Source organism: Notolepis coatsorum (genome assembly GCF_963971535.1).
Source record: "Notolepis coatsorum genome assembly, chromosome: 5".
Lineage (NCBI taxonomy): Eukaryota > Metazoa > Chordata > Actinopteri > Aulopiformes > Paralepididae > Notolepis > Notolepis coatsorum.
In genome coordinates, this window is record NC_140169.1 from 129920766 (window position 1) to 129943348 (window position 22583).

General features: G+C 45.9%; 1 protein-coding gene across 1 annotated transcript in view; it reads left to right on the forward strand.

Annotated features, from left to right (window-relative positions):
• mboat2b (membrane bound O-acyltransferase domain containing 2b) overlaps positions 1-22583 on the forward strand; it is a 72840-nt gene that overhangs the window by 39035 nt on the left and 11222 nt on the right. Inside the window, exons 2-8 of the mRNA XM_084313827.1 lie at positions 6044-6189; positions 7178-7255; positions 13229-13324; positions 16401-16456; positions 19251-19305; positions 21118-21301; positions 21612-21804. Of these exons, the coding sequence (XP_084169953.1) occupies positions 6044-6189; positions 7178-7255; positions 13229-13324; positions 16401-16456; positions 19251-19305; positions 21118-21301; positions 21612-21804 (808 nt within the window). The remainder of the gene's footprint in view (positions 1-6043; positions 6190-7177; positions 7256-13228; positions 13325-16400; positions 16457-19250; positions 19306-21117; positions 21302-21611; positions 21805-22583) is intronic.

Here is a 22583-nt window from a genome sequence, read left to right on the forward strand (position 1 = left end):
TTTCGGAAAAACTTGCTTATTTGTCATCTACCCTGGAGCAGTGATTTCATCACCTCAAAAGCACAGTTTTTCAAAAAACAACAGGGCTTTTGAGGTGATGAAATCACTGCGCCCAGGCAGCAGTGGTTCGGCAAAAAGAATTTCAGAGTATATATCTGCTTAGAAAACGAAAATGTGGGCGGTCAGGTGGCGTAGCGGAGATTGCGTTCGTCACCAACACCGGAGACGCTGGATTCGCCTGTTCGAATCCAGCTCACAGCTCCGGCGTTGTCACCAGCTTGGCTGGCCGTTCACACTAATACAATTGGCTGTATTAGAGGGTGGGGAAAGCTGGCAGGGTGGGTCCGGGTTGTTGTAAACAGTGACTCCTACAGTTCGGTCGGGGCGCCTGCTCAGCGCGGATAGGATCTAAGGGGGGTAGTGTGATCCTTCCACACGTTACACCCTCTCAGTGAGAGTCCGCGCTGCCAGGTGAAAAGAAGCGGTTGATTGGCTAGACGTGTGTCGGAGGAAGCACGTGATAGCCTCCACTCTCCCAGACCGACTGTGGGGGGTAAGTGCGCAGCGACCAGGAAGGGGATTGGGAATTGGCATAACGACTAACATTGGGATGGGAGAAAATCGGAGGAAAAAGGACGGGGAAAAAAATCAATAAAAAAAAAAGAAAACGAAAATGTGGGGCACCACCAGTGCCGTCTGGGAGAAATGCGAAGCCCATTGTGAGATTTTAAATAAAATAAATTGAATTAGCGAGAGAGAGAGAGAGAGAGAGAGAGAGAGAGAGAGAGAGAGAGAGAGAGAGAGAGAGAGAGAGAGCAAGAGAGTGAGAGCGAGAGAGAGAGCGCCCGTGAGAGAGAGATCCACGGCGGGAACAGAATAGATTGCATTAAAAACTCACCCTAACGCAGAATCAATGGCAAAGTTGAGGTCCAAGAGGAAGGAGACGACGTGACGTCGACGCATTTTCCTACTGTGGAGATGACAAAGTTCACCAGTCCCATGATATTGTCCCCCCATTGGGATGAACTTGGGAGTCTGTTCCTAGTTTATCTGCCACACGTTAGCACTCGATAACGTAGCTAACGCTAGCTAGCTAGGTTAGCTAACGCTAGTTAGCTGTCCCTGTCTTTAGCTAAGCTACTAGCCGACATGGCTAACCCAACTGAACCACATGTTAGCACTCGATAACGTAGCTGAAGTTAACTAGCTAGCTAGGTTAGCTAACGCTAGTTAGCTGTCCCTGCCTTTAGCTAAGCTACTAGCCGACATGGCTAGCCCGACTGAACGTTCTAACACGCAACAACTTTCATCTTCAGTCCATCTGCCGAACGTCCTCTTCGTCTTGGCATAACCTAATCACTATACTTGGTATTGATAAGCTTACGGCACGCAGCGTTATTTCTTCTGCTCCGATGCTGCACATTTGGTTTTCAAAAGTAGGATGCTCTTGGCCAAGACATATCGATACCGGTACCCAGCGGTACCTTTTTTCGGTACTTTAGTCTCTAAACATTTTATATACCTACCTCAGTTGTAAAAAAAAAATCCAAACTTCAAATGATTTATTATCATTATTATTTATTTAGAACAATTTGTTAATATATAGAATATATAATATTGCAGCAAGCGTTGTCTGCATCTAGTTTTTTAAAGTGTAACCACACTTGCGACCGTTTTCGGCTTGCCATTGCCCCGACTGCTTTGTTGTTGAATCAAGTCAAATCCTAGGTAAGCTTGTATTGTGGCGTGAGCGTGCAGCACACTTCATTTGGTTTCGTTTCGCGGTATGACGTCCTCGGACTTAAAAAATAAATAAAAATAAAAGTACATTTTCTTTTTTGCATTACCGAAATGTGGCACCGGTGGATCTCACGTGAATCGGTACTCAGTAGTACTGACGTGATTCGGTCGATACCCTTAAAAGTACCGGATTCGGTACCCATCCCTACTGCTGACCTATGAATGGTGAATAAGTATCGTGCGCTCTTCCTAGAAGAGCCTGGTTGTGCAACAAGCCTACACTATTCTACAAACGTGTCTAATGTGAAATATATAAGCATGTAAGCAAAACTAGATTTTAGGTCTGTGATGGAAAGTGATTATATATATATATATATTTTTTTGGAAAGTGATTGTTAACATTCTATTTATTTGTATTTTTATAAAAAAAAATATATATATATATATGTATATATTTTTTTTTCTCGCGAGGCCCCCCTTATCGTGAGGCCCAGTGCGACCGCACTGCTCGCACACCCCTAGCGCCGGCCCTGGGCACCACCCACGGTGGCCCCACACTGCGCTCGCAGTGTAATCGCAGTGTCCAGGGTTCGGATCCGGCCTGGGGACCTATGCTGCATGTTCTCCCGATATCTTCTTTCGACTTTCCTCTCTGCCTGTTCTATCTGAAATAAAGCTGTAAAATGCTGAAAAAAAATAATAAATTAAAAAAATAAACGACAATGTCAAAAAAATACACAGGTCACAACATGTTTACAGGAAAGTTTTGGAGCGTATTGGGGGTGACTGTTGGGAACTAGGCTACACTGGCACACCTACTTCCAGTGAATGACGCTAAGCTAGGCTAACGGTGCGGCTGTTCCCTAAGCCTAATGCATGCACAGAGAAGAAATGGTATGTATCTGCTTGTCTAACTCCAGGGTACATGGCAAATAAGCTAATTTCCCAAAAAGTTGGCGTGTTCCTTTAAGTGTTGTTGTTTTTTAAGGGGTAGATAACCTAATCTAAACCAAAACCGTGTGTTTCTTTGTATGTTAGAAAGCTGTTAGTATGCCGGACATACCGGCTCTGCCAGGCAGCAGATCAAATCAACCAATGCCGGAGGCTACCGCTGCATGCTGCCAAGAATGTCCCTTAGAACTAGGAATGTCCCTTAGAGGGAAATTACTTATCTCAAACTCGCCCCGTCTTTTCTCGATCCTCCTAATCACAACTGTCGCTGCCGCTTGTCAGAGGGGAGCAATGGTTACGATTGGAGGATGGAGGAAAGAGGGCAGGGGATGTCATCGGGGACATTGAATCCTTGTGTTGTGTTAATTACAGCTCAATGAAATGATAAGGTAGCGGTCCCTGTGAGACAAGGTGTTGCTATTTTCTCATCGACAATTTCATGGAGCTGTAATTAACACAACACAAGGATTCAATGTCACCGATGACGATGACATCGTTGGTTTTTGGATGTGTGTGAGATTATGCACGAAATAAATCAGCATTGTTGTTTTTTTTTGTGGTGAAGTGCCCCTTTGTTGGATAACATTGGAGGTGAGGTACAGGTATGGGCAAGGTAATAGTAGAAAGACATAAATATAGGCAATAAAATGATTGAATATAAAAAAAATAATATATATAAGGAAATATATATAATAAACAGTGTAAACAATATAATTAGCTCTGGATATAAGAGTATGAGAATGTAAACGTTGTAGGTGCAGATGAGGGTCTGTATCACTTATATTGTGAATTCTTAAAGTGGACTGCATTCTCTCTGAATGTTTAACTGATGCCGTCTTCTCCAGCAGCAGTCTGACAGATGTAGCGATGAGTGTCCGCCTCACTGCACCCCACTTCCCACGCGTCTCTATGTTGGTCAGGACCCGCGGGCAGCGCATGAGAGATGCACAGGGGGAACGGTCACCCATGACGAACGATCTGGCCCCGGCGGTCAGCGGACGGGCATCCAGACCCTGCTCAGGGCTCGTTCCCAGTAGGACCACCTGCTGCTGACCAGTGCAGTGGAACCGGAGAGGTTAATCATGCGCATGGTCAAATCTTCATGGTTGATACAAATTGATTGTTAAAACATTATTAATCAAATACAATTTAGCGGCTGGGTGGCGCAGCGGACATTGTGCTCGTCACCAACGCAAGAGACACCGGGTTCGAATCCGGCTGTCGGCGTTGCCTTGGCAGAGTTAGCGGGTGGGAAGTCGAAGGGTGGTAGTCTGGTCGTTGTGAACAGCGACTCCTACAGGTCGGTTGGGGGACGCCTGCACAGCAAAGTCAGGAAAATGGCGGGGGCAGTGTGAGCCTCCCACACGTTACTCCTCGCCAAATGAGAGTCCGCGCAGGTGAAAAGAGGTGACAGGCTGCCTCCACATGTATCGGAGGGGACATGCGATGCAAGGCTTCTATCCTCCCTACAACCTGCCAGTGGGGGGCATATGCGAGCAACGATCAGGACAGGTTGAGGGAGAATTGGCACGAGAGATAAATTGGGATGGGGAGAAAAATCACAGAAAAAAAGGAGGAGAAAAAGTAGATAAAAAAATCAAATCAAATACAATTTAGATCAGAGGTTCAGTCAAGGACTTGACTTCCTCTGGCGAGGAGAAAGGATCAATCATTCTGTGAGCTCGCCTCCTAAGCTATTGCATGCACTTATTTGTGTTTCATTACACATTATGTGTGCATGCTTACCAACTGTTTCGCCTATTTTATTGCAAGACTAATATCACCGACATCTAAGAAGGAAGATTCCCCCTTCGGCCCTTCTAAAGTTTCTCTCCTCCACATTGCCTGTGGTGCATTTTTTCCTATTGCTAGGTTTTAGTCCGTTTTTCCTTACCTTCGCGTGGGGTATGTCTGGGAGTGTTGCATTCATTTATTTTATTTATTCAAAAATGTTTGGACTTCATGGTGTTTTTGTTTTGTTCTTGATTCATTGTGATGTTTCTTCTTGTGTCCGGCCCATAGGGACATTAACGTGTGTTGTCGGGCCTTACAAATACATTTTATTTGATTTCTGGGAGAAAAGGGGGCGGGGGAGGGACGACCAGGTGAGGGGAGAGGAAGGGGAGGACACAGGGGGGAGGGGGAGGTGTGAACAAAGGCCTCAAAGGAAACGTCCACACCAGACACACAAAAGAAGAGGGTCTCCTTTTGAGGTCATCATCGTCATCCTCTGTATGTGTGTACATGTACAGTACTTGTGGGCCTGTGTGTGTGTGTGTGTGTGTGTGTGTGATGATGAAGAGTACGTGTGTCCCTTCTTCTCAGACCTAATTTGGGCACCGCTGTGGCAGAGTGCTGGGCTTTTGATTAGCCCGGCCGTTTTTGGCATCTGCTGAAGAGAATATGATTAATCTGGGTCAAAGAGCATTCCTTCCTGTGTCACATCTCATCGAGCCTCCTGGCCACACTGTCCGTATTGTGTTCTTCACATGCTGTGTGAGGACGATAAGGGGAAGAGGTTTTGTTGCAGAACACTGTATAGGAATAGTACTTGGAACTTTCTTTGGTATGGAAACTGATTTCTCACTGAGAGTTGTTCACGTGGAGCCGCTTATCATTCATCACACATCTCTGGGAAGCTATTAATATCCCCTCCTTTCCTATTGAACCAGAGAGGTGTCTGATCGTATCGGTCCTTTTAAATGAGCTTCTAGCTGGTATTACATCTACAGTGCCCACCATCTCTGCCTAAGTGCCCTTGAGCAAGGCACTGTACCCCCAGAACCGCTCCTGGGTTGTGGAATGTGTGTATGTGTGTATGTTGGAGGGATATGCAAAAGAGACACGTTTCAGTTGCCGTGTGTAAATGATAATATCCTCCTAAAAGATCACTGTGACAGAGGTCTATTGTAACATCGCTCCCAGAGCTCTCTGGGATTATATTACTGAGCTGTGTGTTAGTACAATATAATAAGCCTACAATATAATAAGCCTACTGTATAAAGTAACATCTAAATCCCTCCCTCTCTCTGTCCCTCCATCTCTCTTTCTCTCTCTCTTCCTCTATCCCTCCCTCTCTCCATCTCTGTCCCACCCTCTCTCTCTCTTTCTCTCTCTCTCTCTTCCTCTATCCCTCCCTCTCTCTCTTTCTCTCTCTCTCTTCCTCTATCCCTCCCTATCTCTGTCCCACCCTCTCTCTTTCTCTCTCTTCCTCTTTCTCTCTCTCTCTTCCTCTACCCCCCTCTCTCGCTCGCTCTCGCTCTCTCTCTTCCTCTACCTCCCCCTCTCTCTCTCTCTCTCTTGCTCTCTCCCTCTCTTCTTATCTCTCTCCCCCTTCCATCTCTCTCTTCAGGTGAACTTTGTGGTGTGCCAGCTGTTTGCCCTGCTGACAGCGTTCTGGTTCCGTCTCTATCTCCACCCCAGTAAGACCAGTCCCTTCATCCGGCATGTGGTGGCCACTCTGCTGGGCTTCTACTTTGCCCTCTTCTGCTTCGGCTGGTAAGTCAGTCAGTCAGTCAGTCAGTCAGTCAGTCAGTCAGTCAGTCAGTCAGTCAGTCCCCTCTGCTGCCATTGCTGCGAGTGTCGGGTTCCACGCTCTGCACTGTGATGGCTAAATGGGTCGATTAGGGAGAAACGGATATCTCCACTTACAGCCATTGTGTGTAGCTCATAAACGGCTCAGTGTTGTTTCCGTATCAGAATCGTAGTATTCCAGGGCGTCGGGAGATCCGTGGGACCTGTTGGAGACACCGGCGCGCCCTAAACGTGATTCATGGATAACTGTATGACTGTACGCGAGCACATGCCAATATCTGCCAGCGGACGCATCTATCATCCGGCTGATATGAAGGTCTCATTACCAGTACTGTCCGGGCAAGATCAATGTTTATCGGGACTAAAAAGATTGTGCTCATTAACAGATCTGCTTTCACGAGACAAATAGGTCGATGGGCTGAGCTGATCCAAATTAAGACTGCCAGGACCTTTAGTTGCTCCTCTAACTTGGGCCGTAATTAGAGCCTACATATTTACAGGCTCATTTGCTGTCGGGTTGCTTGCTTGGGTTGTATTGTGTCGTGTTCACACTGTGCCGTGGCCCGGTGTCTTTCTTTTGTCTGTGTACGCAGAAAATGTGTGTTGAATGAAGCTAATAAGGTGATCTCTAGCTCAGCTGCACAGAACCACCACACATTCATACATACCACACGTCCTTCCCACCCGCTCCATGCATGCATGCATGTACACACACACACATACAGACACATACACACACACACACCCACCCACCCACACACACACCCACCCACACACACACAGACACACCCACCCACACACACATGTGCGCGCACACCCACCCACACACACACAGGTCTATCCTGAGAAGGGACTGACACTAAAAGACCTCTATTTATAGTACGGTTAAGGGGCCTGTTGTTGTAGGTGAACCTTGATGCTGTCATCACCTCTCTTGTCTTCTCTGATGCAGGTATGCTCTGCACTTCCTGGTTCAGAGTGGACTCACCTACGGCATCATGATCTTGACGGGAGTGGAACACATGCACAAGTAAGCCCTTGTATATATGAACTGGAGCGACACGGCCAAGATGTCATTAGCATTACCATGTTTTTCTTAATTTGATGGAACTGTATTTGATGGCATTTAGCTTCCAGTACAAATTACAATATTTTGTTATGTCTTTATCCTGTAATACTATTGTCATGGTGCTATTTCTTTCAAAGGGGTATATTTTCTTGATTAACTATAAATACTGTATCTTTTTTCGAATAAAAAAAAAATTAAACCTTTTTATGTGTATATATCGTGGATGGCGCTAGTAAAAATGCCATACCATTGCAGGGATCCATGATATCTTCATTTGGTATACCTCCCACTCCTACTCAGTATACTGAACCCAGCTGGAGTCTATGGGTAAACACCAACCAGACGGACGGCAATAGCAAAAAGCTACATTGACTGCAAGCCATAAACAGTGTGGAGCCTATCTTAAAGTCACTCTTTGCCTTTGTCAATGGTGAACTCCAGCCTTGGAACGCCGCCACCGAGGACCTGCCCGAGGGAGGTCGCATTCACTTTTAACACTTTGGTTGCCACTGGTTAAGATGGTAAAACATGGTTGAATGCCACCACCCACTTCAATGATAGCGCTCTAAACGCATAATCTATGTCTTAAATTATGGCTATGTGTCTAATCTGCCCGTCGCTTATCAATGACTTGTTTGCAGTCAACATTGTCGAAACGGATTGTTTTTTAATCGGTTCATTTCCGTTTTATAGCATTTTGAAAAGCCCTCGTTTTCTTGAAAGTTTCAGGAAAATATATAGATTCCGTGATAAACGGCATTTACTGGAATATTCTGGAATACACAAAAACGTTGTCATTTTTCGGCCTATTTATGAATCGTTTTCAAATAAACGCTAGATTATCGATAGTATATGTGTACTTATGCACGCTAGAGAAGCGGGCTGAAGAATATATTCTCTCATTTCCTGATCAGCACACACACACACACACACACACACACACACACACACACACACACACACACACACACACACACACACACACACACACACACACACACACACACACACACACACGGGGGGCAAACGCTGATATATAGGTGAAAACAGATCCGATTACCCCAAGACTGGTAAAATAAATTGCTTACCTCAGATCAGATGTTCTCCAAAAAGATTATTCCAATTCCTGATCGCCATGTAAATATGTATTCCATGTTGTTTTCCGGCTCGCCAATCACTTCGGTCTCTTCAGATGGCTCGCCGGATAAGTAAAATGAGGAAACTGGACCCCCCCCCCATCAGTCTAATCCAATGGGGTGCAGTTACACAGGGAGAGACGATAGGGGGGCGGTATTCTCCCAATGGAGCTCAGAGAGAGTCTGCAGCACTAGCGTGAGGCTCGATTGATGAAATATGAATTCAAATCGCTAATAATGAAAAAAACGGCATTCAACTGGCGGCATGAACTAACGACTGGCGTCCGTGGCACTCAAAGTGTTAATAGCAAAACACGTGATGACACAAAGTAGTGTTAAATAAAATAAATAAAAAATAAACATCAAATAGTCTCTGGGGTGGATCAGTGTCTTTAAAACAATTCTTTTTTACCTTTATTTAACAGGGAAGGTTCTCTGAGCATGAATGCTCTTTTTCAGCAACGCCCATTAACACTGTTGACCACTGAGCAACTCCACTGGAACAGTTGGAGGTCAAGTGCCTTGCTCAAGGGTACTTCAGTGGTTGGTATTGAGGTGACGGGAGAGAGTTATTCATCTACTTCCCAGCCCAGATTCTTCCTGCCTGTCTGGGGGATCGAACCCGGCGACCTTCCGGTCACCAACCTGCGACCTGGCCGGCGTTTTCGCTGCCACGTTTCCCAGTCGTCCCAGTTCACATTTGCCAAAATTCCCTTCCCAGGTGTGGGAGGCAGAGCTTTATCGCCTTCCTGTGCCTGAACACCGTGACCTGTAGTCAGAAGCCCCTAGCTTAGTGGCTGGAGTGTAACAGTGCTCTATATACAGTACTCACTGCTTACCTGAGTGTTATGAAACATATTCTTTGTCATGGATGTCTCAATCAGGTTTTTCTATTGAGTATCTGCCAATACTGAATCCTGATCCGCTATTTGTATTTTCCTAGATAATACAGCAGCACAGTGCACACCTCAAATATATTAAAGTTAGTAAAAAAAAACAATTCAATGTATGTGGATATATTTGGCAATTGAATAGCTGTGCATTAAGAAAAAACTAGCATGTATTTTTTATTGATTTTTTTTTTACAAAAATGGTTTGATCAGACTTAATTTAGCTGATACCAATCTATTAAAATGATGCCGTGATCGGTTCCGATACCAATCTTTTTTCCGATCCGACCGGGACATCCCTATTCTGTGTCCGGGTGGACGTGTGCAGGTTATAGCTGCAGATCTCAAGTTGGCCCGTCTCCAGTGGCCACTGCAGGGCCAATATCATTACAGTTCTCCCCGGGGAGGGGGCGTGGCATAAATCAAGCCTGAAATAAAGTGATGCTTGGCTGTCTGGGCAGCGTCCATTAGTCTCCTGACAGCTATTGGTTTAGAGAGACGGGCAGAAATGGGAGAGAGACCATTGTAGTCTGCCTTCTGTCTTCCGAGTGCTGGAACACTGCATTTCCCAGCAGGCCTATATCTAATGAAATCACTCCGAGAGACCTGAGGTCACATCCTGCCCGCACGCCTCCGCTTTTATATTTATACTCTGTTGTGTATGCACCTAGGTCATCCCAACAAATTGCTTCCATTACGCACCGGACGTAATGAAGTAATTGCGACAGTAAAAGAGGGATTAATCATAGGTCCCCTAGTACCCAGGAACAATTACAGGGGCTGCTTTTCCCGTAAGTTAGCTTTTATCTGCACCACGCAGTGGCTCATGCCGCTATCCGATCCTATACTATCCCCGGAACGGTGACGGGGCACCGAGTCTTGATACTAAATGGATCTTTTATTTTATTTATTATTATTTATCTGATCAGTCCTGGCTGTCTGAGCGGCTGTAGCCAGGCTCCAGTGGAGAGAGAGGTCTGACATAGTAATGATGGGGCCCGGTACAGACCGGCCTGTTGGCCTACCAGCTGCTTACCGCATTCCCATGGCGTCATGACCGCCGTGATGAAACAGTCCATGACCCGCCTCCATCCTTCCATAGGTCATCACACTGCAGGCTGCTTCAGCTGACGGTGGGTCTGTTCAGAACACTGGGACACTCACTCCCAGCCCTACTCCCCTGTTAGCCCACATGGTTCACTCCCAGCTCTACTCCCCTGTTAGCCCACATGGTTCACTCCCAGCCCTACTCCCCTGTTAGCCCACATGGTTCACTCCCAGCCCGACTCCCCTGTTAGCCCACATGGTTCACTCCCAGCCCTACTCCCCTGTTAGCCCACATGGTTCACTCCCAGCCCTACTCCCCTGTTAGCCCACATGGTTCACTCCCAGCCCTACTCCCCTGTTAGCCCACATGGTTCACTCCCAGCCCTACTCCCCTGTTAGCCCACATGGTTCACTCACTCCCAGCCCGACTCCCCTGTTAGCCCACATGGTTCACTCCCAGCCCTACTCCCCTGTTAGCCCACATGGTTCACTCCCAGCCCTACTCCCCTGTTAGCCCACATGGTTCACTCACTCCCAGCCCGACTCCCCTGTTAGCCCACATGGTTCACTCCCAGCCCGACTCCCCTGTTAGCCCACATGGTTCACTCCCAGCCCGACTCCCCTGTTAGCCCACATGGTTCACTCACTTCCAGCCCTACTCCCCTGTTAGCCCACATGGTTCACTCACTCCCAGCCCGACTCCCCTGTTAGCCCACATGGTTCACTCACTCCCAGCCCGACTCCCCTGTTAGCCCACATGGTTCACTCACTCCCAGCCCGACTCCCCTGTTAGCCCACATGGTTCACTCCCAGCCCGACTCCCCTGTTAGCCCACATGGTTCACTCACTCCCAGTCCTACTCCCCTGTTAGCCCACATGGTTCACTCCCAGCCCTACTCCCCTGTTAGCCCACATGGTTCACTCCCAGCCCTACTCCCCTGTTAGCCCACATGGTTCACTCCCAGCCCTACTCCCCTGTTAGCCCACATGGTTCACTCCCAGCCCTACTCCCCTGTTAGCCCACATGGGGTCATCTCTTGTGAGGGTTAACCGACTACGCGGAGGAGACTGGACTACGTTCCTCCACAGGTTCGATGCTACAGTACAATTATCTGAACAAGACACACGGAACAAGACACCGGCTTCTCTCCTTCCTCTCTTCATTTGAAATCTAGAAAGGGACGGCAATCTTAGTTTATTTGCCTGGACGCGTGCCTCCAACAGTGGGCCATTTGTTAGATCCTTCCCTTGAGCATCTCTGCACAGTCAGCAGCCGAGGAGGAGGAGGAGGAGGGGTTGGTAGCACAACCCAAACATCTTCGGTCCCTCCTGAGCATAGTACAGTACACACACACACACACACACACACACACACACGCACACACGCACACACACACACACACACACACACACACACACACGCACGCACACACACACGCACACACACACACACACACACGCACACACACACACACACACACACACACACACGCACACACACACACACACACACACACACACACACACACACACAACTGAGGGGCAGGCGGGCTTCCCTCTGATGGGATGCTATCTAGAAGAAGCAGGGTCACAGGTTTTCTACCACTGAGTCTCCACTGTGAGTGCAGCTGCTCTCTCAGCACCGGTGGGTGGAGAGAGGGAGAGAGAGAGCAGGGACAAAGGGAAGATGCCTTGGACATGTCTAGAAGAATAAGGCCAGGATAAGTCACCGGGAGACAAACCGCGATGTCAGGAGGAGCGTCGTCGTCTCCCGGCACCGAACTCCTTCTATGAGAACATTGGGGCTGTGACCCGCGCGCTCTTCGCAGCGCTCTCTGAGGAGCCGCCAGGCCGCCGTGCCATAGGTCCCACGCTTGGTTTTTGCCAGTAATGAGCCAGGCAGCAGGTGTGTGTGCCCACCAAGAGGCAACGCTAGCCGCTCCAGGTCCCGCTGTGAGACCACTCCGCGTTCCACAGCATCGTCTCCATGGATACCCCCCTCTGCCTTTTGTTATTGGACACATATATGCCAATAAACTCTCTCTTTATTTCGTTCATTTATTTTTGGACGGCCCGATGATGACTCGTTCTAACGAGATTAATCCACTCGCTTTGAAAAGGTGATTCACTTCAGGCAATCGGAAACGTAAAGTGTTATGATTCGGGAAACAAAGAAGCTTTTCCTTTTGGTCTTTAAGCCTCTTCCATGTGAGTGCTGTTGTGTATCAGAGTAGAATTCCACTCATGAGACTGAGTTCTACTGCAAGAAGCCGTCCTTCATGTTTATGGGCCGGGGGGGGGGTACGGCACCAACCCACAGCACCTCTTGTTCTATTTAGATTTATTTTAACTCTGGGGAGACGGAGACGGAAGGGGAGGGAGGGGGGGGGGTACAATAATGTAGGGTCTGTGAACCTGGCCTTGTGAATGTGCAATGTGTACTAATGTACTTTTAGTTTTGTTTGTGCTAAGTTCGTGTGAGCTTGTTTGTCTTGTGTCCTCCCCGGTATGATTGCGCTTATGGAGTGTGTAAGGTTGTTTGTCTTTCTGCTGTTCTCGAGCGCTGATGCATCAAAGCAAATCCCTGTCACCCTTTTTTGATAGAATTGAATTATAGATCGTCAAGGTAGAATAATCTCAGCTCTATATCTTCAAAGTTTTTCGTCACTGAAGGCTTTGATTATATAGGAAATTGAATGTGCACACACACGCACACACACGCACACACACACACACGCACACGCACACACACACACACACACACACACACACACACACACACACACACAGCTGTTTGAGGGATCGGTGAGAAAATACTGTACAGAACTGAGTGTTTCTTTTCTTTGTGTCTTTTCCTGCAGATACTGTCTGGTGGTGGCCCTCGGGTATCTCAGTTTCTGCCAGATCACACGTGTTTATGTGTTTGATTATAGCATGTACTCTGCTGACTTCACAGGGTAAGACATCTCTTCCTCTTTCTGTGTTTAGACTGCAGCCTTTATCAGTGTTGCTTCTAGATGGGATTCTCTAGCAGGGAGAGGGTTAGGATCAGGGACATTCTGGATTAAACATATCAACATTGGGACCTCCTATTTCTCTTACCTTAAAGAAACACACAGATATTATGGGAAATGCACATTTACCGTCTTCTCCAGAGCCAGACGAGAAGATGGATACCAATTTCCTCCCTGTGCGTTCAGTATAAAGTTATCCGGCTGCAAGCTAGCCTAGCTTAGCACAATGAATGGAAGCGGATATGGACCAGCTAGGCTATCTGTTGGCCAAAAACACCTCTCCCGTCCCGTAGTTTTATGCTAGGCTAGCGGTCCGTATCCGCTTCCATTCATTTGTTAGGCTAGCTTGTAGCTGGATAGCTTTCTTCTGAACGCACAGAGAGGAAATTGGAAATGTCCCATAATGTTGGCGTGTTCCTTTAACCATACCGTTAACCTTACTGGAGACCTCACGCCCCACCATAACCTCAACCAGAGATGAAAGTTTCATCCAGAATATCTCTGGCGACTCTCCCTCTCCGCAACTAGGGGGCGGTAAGACGATGTGGACGTTACACAAACAGGTGAGAAGACTTGTGTTCAACAATCTTTGATTTGGCAGTGACTGAAAAGGTACAGGCTGAAGTATAATGCTTATACATGCCTGTCCTATGCTAATATGTCTTTACTACTATGCATTCAAGACTGTTTTTTGTTTTCAACACTGGTTGACGAACATTGTTACTCAGCTGAAAGTGTGCTGACCTGTTGTACAGAACTTGTAAGTTGCTTTGGATAAAAGCGTCAGCTAAATGACAAAATGTAAATGTAATATAAACATGTGCTTCAACAAGCCTTTCAGATTTGCCTCTACGTCATACGTCAGTCGGGGGTTAATAGACAATGCGTGGTCCTTGACTCACGTGAAAAACGAGCGGGTGTACTAAAATGGCAGCTTGTTAATTCCCCCCCCCACCAACTGGTTATCTTTTATGCGAGAAGTAAAGCATGCAATTGAATGGATCTTAACCTCATGTTTGATCTGCAACGCCTAGTTTGACAGTTTGATCTGAATTTTGTGATCCAGGAACGCTGGAGTTCATACGCAGTTCCGGAGCACCGAGTTGGGGAGCTGTAGCTCATTTTAAATAAAAAAATCATTAAAAGCTAGAGACACAGAAACAGCATGTCAAGAACAGGACTGAAACAGAATGCATAATCTGAGTGGTATTTTCAGCAAATGAAGCTACAAAGACAGGTTTTGTGGACCTCAGACCTATATTAACTTGTTGTTTCCTTGAGTCAACCGCACACACAATTTCTTGGAATAAGCCCAGAGCCGGCCGTGTTTTCCTTTTTACCCCCTTGAATGCCCATCAACCACTTCAATGTTAGCGTTAATATCGCCTAATCTATGTTTTAAATTATGGCTATGTGTCTAATCTGCCCGTCGCTTATCAATGACTCATTTTCCAGTCAACATTGTCGAAGCGGATTGTTTTTTTATCGGTTCATTGCCATTTTATAGCATTTTGAAAAGCCCTCATTTTCACGAAAAATAAAAAGATTCTGTGATAAACGCCCTGTACTGGAATATTCTAGAACGTTGTAATTTTTCGGCCTATTTATATTATTTCAAATAAACGCTAGATTATCGATAGTATATGTGTACGTATGCACGCTGGTGCCGCGAGCTGAAAATCGATTCTCTTAGTTCCTGATCGCTCGCACAGCCAAACAGCCATATCACACATAGGGGAAAAGCTTATATCTCCGTGAAAACAGGTCTGATTATCCTAAGACTGGTAAAATAGATTCCTTACCTGAGATCAGATGGTATCCAAAAAGATTATTCCAATTCCTGATCGCCATTCCAAAAATCGATCCTTTTATTGATCCAATGCTACGTACTGTAAAGACATATTACACGCTGTTCTGATGGTCCACAATGACTCCGAGCGGCTCGGGGTACATGCGTGAGAAGTAAAATGTGGATTCCGGACTTTTTTTCTCTCATCCATTTTCATGATGGTGCATTACCATCTGGGAGACGATAGGGGGCGCTTTTTTCACATCTGACGCCTGGTGGGGCTGGTTTCCCAACGGTAGACTCGGTTGATGAAATATGAATTCAGATCGCTAATAAATAAAGATTCACGCTAATTATCGTGCTGGGCATTCAGGGGGCGGGCTGCTAACACGTGTTACGTCGTGGCTGGCATTCAAAGTGTTAATATAGTGGTTGAGTCTACAAGGTCCTCATTGCCGGAATGTGTCGAATGAGGACAAATGACAACATTGCGCGCTCGTGTGTGTGTGTGTGTGTGTGTGTGTGTGTGTGTGTGTGTGGTTGAGTCTACACAGTGCTCACTTCAAATGATTGAACTCTTAGTGCACCTTTAAGTATTATCAAGATTTACATAGGCAATACTGTTCACACTGATCACAATCCTGTATTATTATCAGTGACCTACCAACATTGATAATAGAGTTCTATTCCTTCCAACAGGACTGCCTGTAACCATTAGTAACCAGTAAGAAAATGCCTAACTTTTGCATTTGAAAAGCACAATATTACTGTTCCTCTCTGATGTGTTTATAAGATCCAGTAATAATAGATTATTATATTTATTATTATATTTCTCATATATATTTCTCATATATCAACACAATAATAATAATAATAATAATAATAATAATAATAATAATTATAATAATAATAATAATAATAATAATAATAATAATAATAATAATAATAATAATAATAATAATAATAATAATAATAATAATAATAATAATAATAATAGATTCAATTTGTACCGCACTTTATATTTGTGAGAATCTCAAAGTGCTACAGGAGATAAAGATAAAAAGTTAAATGAATAAAACAATTAAAATGAATAAAACAACCAATGAAACAACTGTTGTTTTGCACATACTGTGGCGGCCATTGTTTCTTCCACCATGGAGGACAAGTGGACATTCCATGAAAGGCCTCTATTTCTGATGACCCTCATTGTTCTCACTCTCTTTCTCTCAGGCCCATGATGGTCATAACACAGAAAATTACCAGCTTGGCATTTGAAATACACGATGGTAAGTGTGTTCCCTCTTGGTATGTGATTACACGACCCCTCCCCCCCCCCCCCCCCCCCCCCCCGACTTCACAAACACTGTAGAACGCTTCTCGTTATTAATAACCAATCTTTGTCCTCGAGAATCAGATTAAAACGGGGGACCTGAAGAGAAGAGTTGTTTATATTTCTGAAACTTCTCGCTTCGCCATCAAAACCGTGTCATAGTGAACGCTCACCCAACTGGTGCGTACCAACTCTTCAGTCTCCCCGGAGAGGAGCGGACAGATAAGGGAATTGCATTCTCGCAAAGTTTCCACTGTGAAAATAATTCTTGTTGTGTGGTTATTACAGTCTTTATGGATGTTCCGCAAGCACTTGTCAGCTGCTTTTAGCTCCTGCCACTGAGATTAAACCACAAAGTTGTTTCACAGTCTCTCCTAATGTCTTTTTTACACACACACACACACACGCACGCGCGCGCACGCGTGCACAAACACATGCACACACCACACACACACACACACACACACACACACACACACACACACACACACACACACACACACACACACACACACACACACACACACACACACACACACATGTACATACACACAAGTGCACACGGAGCGTCCGCCAACTGTTAAAAGGCCAGTGAAACTAATTAAAGGAATGGAAGATGGATGATTAGGGGGCAAGTCACAGAGAGCAGCCTGTCATCATAACACGGCTCCTGTCTGCAGACCTTCAATGTCTCCCTTCCTCTTCATCCTCTTCCGAGTCTTAAGATAAGATGTTCCTTCATTAATCCCCCCGGGTGGAAATAACTCCCGACGTTCGATTGGCAAGGTGTAGGCTACGGGCCCTGCCGCAACGTAGACGCTTTGATTGGCTACGGTTCCCTACGGCCCGTTGTGAGTGACACTACGCGGCGAATGAGCTGACATCATCTGTTTGGAGACGAATCTGTTCTCCGATGATCAGCATAAACACTGTCTCGATTACAGTTTCACGAAGGGAAGACATTATAGCGTGAACGCAATATAAACACCGTATACCGCGGTGCAGTGTGTCTCTGGTGTTGAATTATGCCACTCCAGTGATGCAGAACCCTGCTGCGTCTGGTACGGTTTAGCCTTCTGAGGCACCTATAGCGAGGCGTGTCTCAGGTCAGGCACCCTATCTACAACTATCTATGGACTGTGAGGTGTGTTGTTAGTAATGCAGCCTGTCTCACAGACATGAGTGCCACCCAGTGTTGCCACCCTCACCGCCCACCAGGCATTAACCCTTTCACTACCACACTACCAAAGGGTTAACCCTTTCACTGCGACAATACATAGGGTTAACCCCTTCACTGTCACACGACAAAGGGTTAACCCTTTCACAACCACACTGCAGAAGGTTAACCCTTTCACTACCACACTACAGACGGTAGTGTGGTAGTGAAAGGTTAACCCTCTGTAGTGTGGTAGTGAAAGGGTTCACGGTAGAATCTGTAATGTTGTCAAACAGTGACCTCTAGGCGAAAGAGCCCCTCCCTCCCAGGGGTCACTACTGCTGGCCACACCTCAGGCTCTACCGAGAGGAGGTCCGAAGATGTTCAACATATGATAAGTCACGGCGGCTGGGTGGGTGGCGCAGCGGACTAAGCGCTCGTCACCAACGCCAGAGACACTGGTATCGAATCCGTCTGTCAGCGTTGCCTCCGGCTTGGCCGGCCGTCATACTGGCTCAATTGGCAGAGTCAGCGGGAGGGAAGCCGGTGGGGTGGTAATCTGGTCGTTGTAAACAGCGACTCCTACAGGTCTGTCAGGGGGCGCCTGCACAGCGAGGAAGGGAGATGGTGAGGGTAGTGTGAGCCTCCCACACGTTACACCTCACCAATGAGAGTCCGCGCTGGCAGGTGAAAAGAAGTGGCTGGCTGACTCCGCATGTATCGGAGGGGACATGCGATAGTATCTATCAACCCTCCCTAGACCGACCAGTGGGGGGCACATGCGGGCAACGACCAGGAAGGGGAGGGGGGAATTGGCATGACTAAATTGGGATGGGAGAAAAACACAGAAAAACAGGAGGAGAAAAAAGTATAAAAAAATAAAATAAAACATATGATAAGTCACTAAAACTCCGACCCAAAACACAGAAAGTAAACAAAGTGCAATACCAAGCACGGGGCTCTGTTTGTTTGTCTGTTTGATGGCATTACAGATTTAACCTCTCATTGTAATGTCAGCTGATTAGCCAGCTAATCTTGTTATCAGCATAATGTCTGAGAATAACCGGAGCTCTCCGCCTCTCGTCTACAGCACCATGAACTGCATGGGGGGGGGGGGGGGGGTCCTGCGAAACAACAGGCCACAAACTTTCTTGGGAGTCGATTAACTGGCCCTTAATGATCCCATACATCAGCCGGGTCCTGTATAGCAGCGCAGGGTATAATGGAGTCGTTCCCTGTGTAGGGGCCTTCTTCACACACCACTGCACTCCTCTATAAGACAGAGTATACAGGCCGGGCAGGGCAGCCTCTCACGCCAGGCATGCTGGAATAATGAAATGGTGTTTTTATTATGATGCACAATAATAATTACGATGTAATAACTCATGTGGTCAGCTGTGGCGGGGCCTCCTGCGGGGAAATGTAGCAACGCTCGCGAGACTCACCGACCACGGAGTCTCTCCTACCCCTCTCTTCGATCTGGGGGTCCGTGGGTCTCCGCCTTCGGTGTGACTGTTGGCACGGTGTGTCTCTGCCTCGACTGAGACCAGACCCATTTCATGTATACGTTTCTCTCTTTCCCTCCTCCAAACAGGAATGGCAAGAAAAGAGGAACATTTAACGCCTGGTCAGAAATTTCTCGCTATAAGGTACAGTATGTTTCAAAAGCATGTCATAATTATATGCTTGGAGGAGCGCCTCTATAATTGAGTAACTCAGGCGAAGAACCATATAACGCTGTTTTAAGTTGAAGGAGCCATGTTTTCAAACTTTATTATCTAAAGATGGTAAGTTAGAGTGTTGTGTTCACTCATACTGTAGTTAAAGACAGTAGAGGTTGAGTATTTTATCATCTAAAGATGGTAAGTTAGTGTTGTGTTCACTCATAGTTAAAGACGGTAGAGGTTGAGTGAATGAATGAATGAATGAATGAAAACTTTATTTAACAGATTGCAGAATGGGTACAATACAGTACGGCTCAATACACACAATTGTTAAGGGGATGCAGACCTGAGAAAGACGTTTGTCTTGTTTCCATCAGGGTCCCCCATTTTCAATTCATATAGACATTTATGACATACACAACATACATGACATTTATGGCATAGGGACATATAGGTATTTAGTACTGATACATTTGTGACATAAACGGTATTCAAATATACAGTACTGTTACCCCTAGATCCTGACAGAGTATATACATATGATGGGGAGGGGACTGTACATTAGGAGGGGGTGGGTGGGTGGGAGAGAGATATACATACGGCGGGGAGGGAATATATACATGCGGTGGGGAGGAGACTGTCTATTAGGAGGTGGTGGGGGTTTTGGGCATTTACGGTGGCCAGTTTCGAATTGCAGCCTCCCGTACTTTATTATCTGAAGATGGTACGTTAGAGTGTGGTGTTATGTCTTGTGATATATCACATTCACACTCCCAGTGATTTAGATTAACCTCACAACTGCAAATACATGGGCTGTCCAGAAAACGTCAGAACTGTATTGCATTCTGTGGGTGGGTGGGTTTCTTGCTTCCTCAGTCTGTGTGTGTCATCCACAAACTCAACTGCACGCCCTTCTTAGCGCCTGTAAAGCGCAAGTGCACTTGTTTATAAGATAAGAGAACTAATATTATCTCCAGGGGAAGATTACAGTTGTCAACACAGCGCTACATAGTTGGAAGAGAATGTACAAAAGATAAATAACATCATAAAAGAAAAAAGAAAAAGATTAAAAAAAAAACAATAGAATAGAATACAGAGATAAAATAGATACTGTTAGAAGCACCAGATTAAGCACATAATTCCTATTTCTTGGATGTGGTTCATTTCATCAGACGACACAGTGTTATCAACCAGAGAGCGTTTGCACACCTAAAAAAAATGGGATCTTGACAAAAGTCACAATTTTAGCGATGCAACAATTCAGTCGAGCTTTGCGTGGTTCAAACTATTAGGGCTGACCTTCGAAAGAAATTTGGCATTCGAAGCTTCGGAGCCGAGATTCAATTTTAATTCGACGCTTTGAGATAAAAAAAAAAATAATAATAATACTTTTAAAATTTAAAAAAAATAATTTTAATAATATTTTTTTTATGTTGTGGGACTTGTACAGCACTTTGTTCAACTTTGTCAGTGCTGTAAAGTTTAAACCTTTTTAAATCTTAGACAAACGAAACACTTACTTTCATGAAATATTGTAAGCCGTCTGAGGCTTTATAGAAGCAGCACAATGAACACAAATCTGTCAGTGCCGAGTCCGACCTCGTCTTAAATAACAAACGGCATTGCTTGTTGTAAGAGAGGCAGAGTTGATTTAGCAAGAAAATATTTTATTTTCCCATTCGAATCCCATGCCCATCGAACGAAGCTTCGAAGTATTTAAGACAGCCCTACAAACTATACTCTTGTCCTAACCGCGGCCTGTCTCTGTGTCTCCCTGCTCTGACCTCTGACCTGCAGGAGAATGCCCAGTCTGTTGGAGTACTTCAGCTACAACTGCAACTTCATGGGCATTCTGGCGGGGCCCACCTGCTCCTACAATGACTATATCGGCTTCATCGAGGGCACGCCCTGTCGCCATAGATACCTGGAGACCAATGGGAAAGCCAGCGGGAAGCTCCGCCAGAGTGAGCCCTCTCCAAATGTAAGCCATGTTTAAAAAGCTTGGACTTTGAATTGCGTGTGAAATCGTATATTATGAAGGGGGGATCACTGGGACTCCTTTGTAGTTTTTTCTTCATTTCTTTCTTAAACTTTTATAGTTCTGTTTTGTAGTTATAGTTGACATATATAGAATTATAGTATTCCGAGTTTGAATTTTGAGATAACATTCCAAAAGAAAACATCCTCGAGAGTCTGGGTTAACGAGTCCTGTACAGTAAAACCTGGAATGTGTTTACTAGTCCCAGCGGGCGATTGATCTGGCCTCCGTCGTTCTCTCTCTCTGTCTCCAGACTGTCGTCGTGGGTAAGCTGGCCACCTGCTTCTTCTCCCTAATGGTCTTCCTGTCCGTCTGCAAAGTGTGCCCCGTGGAGCGCAACGTCGATGACGACTTCATCGCCAGCACGCCCTTTTACATCCGGGTGGTCTATCTGTACCTCTCGATGCTGACCACCAGGCCCAAGTACTACTTTGTATGGACGCTGGGTGAGTTCTCTCTCTCTCTCTCTCTCTCTCTCTCTCTCTCTCTCTCTCTCTCTCTCTCTCTCTCTCTCTCTCTCTCTCTCTCTCTCTCTCCTCTCGCTCTCTCTCTCTCTCTCGCTCTCTTGCTCTCTGTGTCGAAGCTATGTATTGAGCGTCACATTAACTGATGCCTCTCGCAAACACATTCGCACCTCAGCAGTCAGTCTGAAGTCACCTTCCTGTGCGCGGAATTAGTTTTAATGAGCTATGTTTTCTAAAGCACACAACCAAGACAGTCCTGTCTAGGCTCCTAAAAGGTTGAGTTCATATCCGTAAAGATATGTTGTTATTCTCACATTAGAATAGTGAAACTGGATGGGTTAATCGCTTGCAGACTTGTTTGTGCACACAGAGGCTGTATGGTGATAATCACTGTGTACAAGTGTGATTCAGACTAGAGCTGTATGTTCTATACAGCCCATGGCACTGCCTACAGAGGGACATGATCATAGGACAACGTGTTGGAGTGTAATGAGTCCTTATTTTCCTTCAGTAGTATCGTGAGCTCAACGTGTGGCATGTTGTCATGTATTTTGTTGTTATTAGTGTCACGGCTAGACATATTGAACCCAATATGCAGACAAGAGAAAGGCAGACGGGTCTCGTTAAAACCCAGCACGGGTATATTTAATAAGAAGGAGTAGTCCGGTATCCAGCCAGGAATCGAGCAACACGGAGGGGGACCTCGTACAGTCCAGGGAGCATGTGTGGGGGCAGGGTAGTCAGATGGGCAGGGGTAAATA